The sequence below is a fragment of the Sceloporus occidentalis genome, unplaced genomic scaffold, assembly GCF_023333645.1.
Source record: "Sceloporus occidentalis isolate IW3139 unplaced genomic scaffold, rSceOcc1.0.p SCAF_32, whole genome shotgun sequence".
NCBI classification, from domain to species: domain Eukaryota; kingdom Metazoa; phylum Chordata; class Lepidosauria; order Squamata; family Phrynosomatidae; genus Sceloporus; species Sceloporus occidentalis.
Genome location: NW_028317012.1, coordinates 1,315,639 through 1,323,540, shown reverse-complemented (window position 1 = coordinate 1,323,540; position 7,902 = coordinate 1,315,639). Strand labels below are relative to the sequence as shown.

Genomic DNA, 7,902 nt, shown 5'->3' with positions numbered 1-7,902 from the left:
TTACCAGGTTCATGGGGGATTGTGACACATCCACAGGTTACACCAGTACAAAGAAACCCTTGTTTGGAGTACACAGCTTGTGCCTTTAGTTTTCCAATCAGTTCAATTGTTTTGGGATTGTTTAGATTGAAAGCAGCTTTATCTCTGGGGTATCTGTTTAGGTGGTGCACCCCTTCCTCCCAAGATGCCCCCTCTTTCATCAAGGAGCTCAGAATGTTTCCTGGGTTTAAGTGCAATTCAAATTTCTACCACCTTTAAAGTTACAATAATGTGTTTATAAACAGAAACCATCTGTTTATAAATTAAATTGTGTAGAGAAAATACATTCTTCTGGGTTGCTTATTCATTTACATAAGTCGTTTTCTCTGGTCAGGTATGGATCAGAATGCCATAAAAACCCTAAAAACAAAACCTTCCCAGTTTCTTTGGCAACAACCTATCCATGCCTACTTTTGATCACATGACAATTAAGAGTTCCCAGCAAAAATATATATTTTTATCTATGAAGATATCCTTAACTGGTGGATGAGGGTAAATCTAATGCACATTAAACAAAGTCATTAACACATGCCTGAAACAACAAGATTGTTTGTAATGACTTGGCGTGGCCAATACTGTCCTTGTCTCAGGTTAGGAATCCCAAGTTGATCTACTGAAAATTTGTCTTGAACCTTTTTTGGACGTTTTGGGTCCTGGGGATGTTATGTTAATGTTTAGTTCCTGTTTGTTTTTTAATTAGACAGTTTTAGGAGATTGGAAGGCTGATTGAATGACTGGGTTCCTCTGGCAAGAAGTCTTTTTTACGCTTTGTTTAAAAAAAATATATTAAATCTATGCTGGAATGTGATCAGAGTGGTTCACACAATTATGGTTTGTTGACATTGTGTCTCTGAAATGTGAGTCTTATTGTTAACATTCCACACATCTAATAAAAAAAGTGAAAAATTTCCTCCAAGTATGTCTGACTTGTACCTGTGTGCCTAGGTGTAAGTATACACCATAGTTAATGCAGTGTATCCTGCAGAAAAATGAAGAAGAAAAAAGAAATTGTCTTTTCATGGTCTTTATTGATTTTCTGGTGTATGAGGAAAATTGTAACATCACAAATAAATAATACAATGAAAGGATGATGATGAATACTTTCAAAGTAAGAACATGGAATAGTTCTGAAGGCTGAGAAGGGTCCATAAAGCGTAAGCAAAGTACGAGGACACACTTGCATTAACAAGAATTTCTCAGATGGATGGGTCTAATATGGCGCTGATTTAGAAGATGACCTGTCTGTAGTACATGCAGAGGCCCACTTTTCCTCTAAGCCTTTTCTCATTTTCTGACCGTGCTTTTCCTGCATCAATGAGTTCTTTAAGGTTTGACCTAGGTGAAGAAGCTGAGGTAAGAGCAGGTCATGGATACTTGGACCTGGATCAACCGGGTCATTCTTGCTCCCGTTGCCTCTCCTTCAATTTCAATGGTAAGGGCAACATAAGCCTTTATGAAGTCATGGAGACCACGCAAGATAAGGGTATCCATAATTTTATGACTGAGCTTTCAGGGGCCTTTTCACTCCAGTTAGTTTTTATAGGTCTGGTTTTGAAATACAACCTTCGAGCTATAACTCTGAGCCAAGCAAAACCAAACCAGAGTTGCTCAACTAGATGTAAGCAACAGCTTTATTACCTTTCCTAAAGTACCTGAGAGTACTGTTTTTCTTATTGATGTAAACCCCAGTAATTGAAATTATAGATTGATTAAATATCTAACACTACTGGTCCCTACCCACCTAATCAGTGTCAATTACCATATAGGTAGACACAGAAAAATGCCAAAGAAGCTAGTACTTGTATCGGGTTATGCCTCCCGCTCTCCTGTGCGTTGGAATTTAAAAAAGTATTTCGTGCCAAAGCCCGTAGGTCTAAGCGGCAAGCGTAGTTCACTTCATCTGCTGGAACTTCTTCCTCATTCGGTTTCAGGGACATCTGTTCATCTCTCACCTGCACACCACAGGAAGTTTGACATCAGCTTTTATGGTAAAGGACATATACAACTGCAGTAACTACTTTACCTACTTACTGTGGACAATATAAGAAAGGTCTTTTTACTGGCCTTCAAGACTTGAAAGTACAGTTTGTTTGTTTTTTTTGTAACGTTTGTATCACAGAAATAATGACGTCTTTAAGAAGCACAACCATTCGGTGATAAAATATACTGAACAAAGGATGATTGCAACCTTGACGCAGTAAACGTTTTGCCACCCGCTATTTTTTGTGCTCTTCTACAGAACACCCATATATCATGGCGATTTCCCAGCTTTTCCGCCTTTTCATATATTATTCTAGTTCTTTCAATTCATATTATTAAAAAAAAAAAAACCAGTATAAGAAGGAGAACAATGAATGTGTAAGAACTAAGCCTATGGGGATTATAGGAATACAACAGACTTGACAAAATGTGGTCTAACAAAGAAGCGACTTGGTTGCATGTCTTGCCTGTTGGGCTAAAATATATCATGGCGGGAATGTATTAGTTTTCATCCCTCTGTAGTTTTTGTTGCGCAGTATACACTCACTCTCTCCACCTGGCTGAATACACGCAAGAAATTGTTCCTTAAAACTCCTCCAAGTTCCTCTTCGCTCCAGCCGCGTCTTAGCAGCTCCTCAATCAGTGATGGGTATTTGGAAGCATCTTCTAGACCAATTGGAAACCTGAGGAAAGATGTATTATGGCAATAAATACATTTGATTTTAGAATATTTTCCTATACAACAGATTCTCTGTGAACCAAGATTTGTTAATTCACAAACAAAAAAATCTAAACTGTGTTAAACATACAAGCTGCAAATACAGAATAAAATAAGGTACTGCTCCACTGCTTCACAGCAGCTCAAAAAAGGACACTATTACTGGACTAGAAAGTTTAATTTGATTGTTTCATTTAAATCACATATCCTAAAAATATATCTTTTCTTTCATGAGGTTAATTCAGATAAAAAGGTAAATAAGAACTGGTTGTTAGAAAGTCATCATATGGAAATAATCTAGAAAGCGGATGATTTACCCATTCACACCATCATAATCTCCTCCAATCCCAATATACTCTGCGCCAGCTATCATCTTGATTTGGTCAAAATGATCTATGAAGGAAGCAGCTCTCATTAGCATTTACTAATGTATCTTTTTTCACAGTTAAATTTAAATTAGTACATTTAAATTAAGTAATATAAAAAATGTATAGTAATTATGTAGAGTAAATCATGTTTGGCTTGTTTCATTATGCATTTAAACTGTGTTGCCAAATTCATATAAAAAAAAACTGTTGTTGACTTTGTTACAGATAAATAAGCTGTTTAACAAAGATTGGGAAGAAACAACTTTGCAGTCACGTTATCGAGTTACTTGTGTGAATCACCAGTTCACATTCACAAACATTAACTTGAAGGCAATTTTCAGTCTTAGCGCAACTTGAAAGGCAAAAAACCTCATTCCTTAGTTATATTTTACCATGCCTGCACCTCCCCACCAAGTGTTTTCCCACATGATAAAAAAATATAGTACCGATTTACCCAACCCAAAGAAGAGTGAGTGAATGAATGAGTGCTCCTCATTCTTCCGCAACCTAAGTATGGAAGGGTGGTGGGCATAACTTCAATGACTATATCTTGTGTTCCAGGGGGTTAATATATAAGTAAATAGGACAGAGGCTGCCTATTCTAAAACACATTCATGTACTTTTTAGCATCTACTATTTAAAAAAAATCCTACACATATTTATCAAGCAGAGTTAAATGATAAATTGCTGACCTGCCACGGTAGAGATATTTGCTGATTTCCCGCATGCAATAAGCTCTGTGTGAAAATTAACCATAACCAGGCCCTGGTTCTTTCTCTGAAATAGGAAAATACAGCTGTGTGTAGAACAGTAAGTTAAAATGCAAGACGTAATAACGATTAGAAATAACATGTGTGACCAACAGCCAAACATATCCTTAGTGTGGAACATAAGTGTGATTGCAAAGTATGGAGCTAATGGGGGGGGGGGGGTCATATATTTATTTATATAAATTAAGTGGCAAATGCAGAAAGGCATTTTTTCCAAAACTTTGAATTTATTTCCTTTACCAGAATTTTCCTGACGTTGGTCCACCTTACCAGAGCTGAGTCAACCCTGATGCACTTTTGTTCCTATATTCATCAATCTCCTACCTCCCTTAAGGCCAGTAAACACATTTCTAAAATGTATTGATCACGTCCCTGCCCTCCGACACCAATTTTTCCCCACTATCAGCTTTGCTTCCTTCCATGATCTTCTCGCCTCAACTGAATAGACATCCCACTTCTCAAACAAAAGTGAATTCCCTCCATTCAATGCTTCAGATGCTTTTCTAAGAAGGTCTCATTAGATAAATGACTTACAATACTAAGCAGAATATCATCCGGGACATTCCGAGTTCTCGGGCACAAAGCAAAGGCTGCAGAGTGACTGAAAATGACGGGTGCTTTCGTTATCTCCAGCACAGCTCGAGAGGTGTTGAAGGAAGTGTGGGAAAGATCAATAATCATACCGATCCTGTTCATTTCCTTTATAACTTCCTAAAACACACAAAACAACATAGTTCACATTGACACATCCCATATAGTCATTTCGCCCGACAATAAATCATGTTTTGCTTTTTGGGGTTTTTTAAATGCATTTTTTTTTTTTGCTACAATTATATATACAAAAATATTTCAGGTAACTTGCAAAGTTGAATTCTACCTTCATAATAAGATAAAGACTAATATAAAAGTATTTTACATATACTATATTGTTATTATAAAATTCGTTTTTATATTTGGTTAAATTGTTAAACGAAGATATAATTTTATTGTAGGCCTAATCACATTTCTAAACCAGCTGAATATATATATATATATACTGTAATGACTATTTTATTTTATAAGTAACCAAGGCTTACCTTGCCAAATTCAGTCAAGCTTGTCCCTCTTTGGTAAAACGAATGGATTCCTGTTGCAGAGGTCTCTGCCCTGTAGATAAAATATACAAATATTAATAATGAAAAGTGTGAAACAGTCATCGGTTAACAGGATTCTTAAAGAATGGCCCTTAAAATGTTAACACAAATTTTCTATTCTCTATGAGCAAATGTATAACTCACTAGGGACACTACCAAAGCCTTAAAGTTTGGTTTGAGTCTCATCTCTATGACGTTCAGTCGACGATAGTCAGGCGGTACCTGTCCAATAAAATAGATGAAGCCTCTGACTTCAATGATGAAGAATAATAGGATATGTCACAAAGTTAGTTAACCTCTGCATCACCCGTTTTCATATTCATTCTTTCTATAAGAAGTCACATTTTACCATGGAGTGTTGCAGGTGTGGGTTAAAGTCATGTATCGCACTCCAAGATCATAGAACATCCTCAGTGTTCCCAGACTACTGTCTATGCTGTGTCCACCTTCCAATCCAATCAAGCAGGCAATCTTTGTGGAGTCAGATATACCTGGAGAAAAAAAAAGTACGTGTCTAATGATCATGTCCAGTGAAGAACGCATTCTAATTCTTTCAGCAATGGGTGATGTCAAGGACAGCTCTCTCACCACTAGAGGAAGTCACAAGTTCAAGCTCCTCGTATTCTTTACACATTCGTTTTATGACGTCAATCTGTTCCAGAGTCAGTCGAACAGCGTCCTTGTCCTGAGCATTGCACAATACGTACGCTGACCAAAACTAAAAGTACGAAAGAGAGTACGGGTTCAGAAAAAACTCCCTTTACGGTGGTAAAACTAAATGAAGCTTATTCTTTAAAGAGAGAGCTGCAGTTTCATCTCACTGACTTTACTTTACATCACAAGCCAACATCAGTGACCTTCACTGCTAAGAATAGCTTAGATGGGCATGTATAAAACATATCTAAGCCAGTCTGATTTATTGAAATTACTCCATAGATTGAACAATCCATTATGCATGACCAACTCTTCTCTTCTTTCGTGATATATTTGTCAGGGATGGCCGCTTATAATGGAAAGGGAATTTAGAGAGTTGAAACCACAAACCCCCTGCCATCTCCTACAAACCACTATGTGGGACACCATGCCAGGATTGTTTTCTTTACTTAAGTAGTTATCTTCGATAAGATTGCTACACCTATAGCTATATAATACAATGGAATGAAATGGTCTCATACAATATTCTTCCAGTGTGAATAAGTTAACTATCCAAGGAGTTTATGAAACCTAAAGCCCGGACCATGTATATTTGATAATGGTCAGGGAACTGTATAAATGGCAACAGGCACTCTAAGAATGCACGGCATCAGTACAAGGCACATCAGAGGCGTTCCATTCCATGTCCTTATGGTCATCATTTTTATTTACGGCGTACCTGAGCTCCCACAAGACCTGCTTTAAGTTTCTCTAAGTTGGTTCTGGTGCTGTTCAAGGTTCTCAGGTTGATTTTCGACAATCGATTATTGTACATCTTTCTTAGCTGTAAGGCAAGGTCATTGTGTCTGCAAAAAATACAGAAATGCTATATGAAGAATTATTCAATAATGGACATCAAGGCAAATATTCTGTATAGAACTTCTTAATATAATTTTTTTGTTCATTTATACTTGAGATATAGGGTTGTCTGCTGGGTACCTGCTGACACCATGCTTTATTACATGTACATAGTGGTCATTTCAGCAACCCCCCCCAAAATCTCTATTTAACCATTTGATAGGTGTTGCTACCATTTTGTATTTGTTTTCTGCTGTGGTCATAAGAACACTTTTCAAACTTTGCACCAGAAACGCTCTTGATAAATGAGTAGAATCCATTTTAAAAGTAGTTCTGAATGTTATCAAAAAAAATAAAACACATTGTGCAGAACTCACCCATCAATCAAAGGGAATTTCTTCATAAGGTTAATTGCTTGCTCCTTGATTTGACCATCATTAAAAGATGAGATGAACGGTAGGATACAGAAAATCCACGTAACGAAATGCGACAAACCTACTGAAGACATGAGCCTCATCCCTTCTATGACAGAAACTTCTTCTTCCAGATCTTCACTTTTCTGCAACAAAAATTGTGTTGATTAGAAGTCTTGCACTATCCTAAGTGATATAAAAAATACAAAGGTAGAAGGGTTCACTAAACTAGGAGGTTTCAGGAGACTCAGACATTTCAGCTCTCAGAATTCGCTATGTATTATGAAGGCCAACCCTAGTAATCTTCTCCTGGAAGAATGTACATCGTTCTTTCGCTGCTTACATAGGAATGTTGAGAAAATAAAGAGAAATATAATCTAGCTTAACCATGACTTCAAAGGCATACGCCTACTGTGTCATATATCAAACTTCTTATCTCTCTCGCACAGTATTTCTCTCACATGTCATTTTGACGAATTACAGCTCCGGTGACCAATGTCACTCTTTCGTAATTATTTTTTAATGTGTAAAAGTTTTTGAATGCAGATAGACCCACAATCACAGTATCTAGCACAGGTGGTAGGGTTTTCATCCACGACAACCCCTATTCCCTCTGGAGGTTGAGCCTCTGGGTACTCAGCGGGTCCAGAGACATTGCTGCCTACCAAAGTGCTGCTAACCGGGGGACATAAACATGAACAAATAGATAACTCGTAGTTGTAAACAAGCCAGGAGTGTCTACACAAGAAAAACAAGTCAGACAGGGACATGGTCAAGCCAAAGTTCATTACAAGGGCACAAAGACCAGGTTAAGCCATGACTTGGTTAAGCCAAAGTCCAGTACATGGACACAAACACCAGACCTGGTCATTGTCAAGATTTCACTCAAGCTGCCCCATATCTCTGGAATCTACTTCTACTGAACTTACAGCTTTCACCCTCCCTCCCAACAGTCAAGAAAAATCCCAAAACCCACTTCTTCAGAGAAGC

General features: G+C 37.5%; 1 protein-coding gene across 1 annotated transcript; it reads right to left on the bottom strand.

The window, feature by feature from the left end:
* Nucleotides 1-1,374: 1,374 nt before the first annotated feature.
* Nucleotides 1,375-7,016, bottom strand: LOC149298456 (dipeptidase 2-like). Its single transcript, XM_089487289.1, has 11 exons — nucleotides 6,877-7,016; nucleotides 6,381-6,507; nucleotides 5,597-5,726; nucleotides 5,358-5,499; nucleotides 4,952-5,021; nucleotides 4,410-4,586; nucleotides 3,798-3,882; nucleotides 3,055-3,130; nucleotides 2,567-2,702; nucleotides 1,839-1,991; nucleotides 1,375-1,488 (listed from the first exon to the last, which is right to left on the bottom strand). Exons 1-11 carry the CDS (start codon nucleotides 7,014-7,016, stop codon nucleotides 1,375-1,377), a joined length of 1,350 nt encoding a protein of 449 aa, XP_089343415.1.
* Between the last annotated feature and the right edge of the window lie 886 nt (nucleotides 7,017-7,902).

Bases quoted from the DNA above. Each gene is read 5' to 3' on its own strand.
- LOC149298456 (XM_089487289.1), bottom strand. From the start codon at position 7,016: ATGAGGCTCATGTCTTCAGTAGGTTTGTCGCATTTCGTTACGTGGATT. The intron at 3,131-3,797 runs GTCAGCAATTTA...CTTCCTTCATAG, and splicing joins AAATATCTCTACCGTGGCAG to ATCATTTTGACCAAATCAAG. The intron at 2,703-3,054 runs GTAAATCATCCG...ATCTTTCCTCAG, and splicing joins GATTATGATGGTGTGAATGG to GTTTCCAATTGGTCTAGAAG.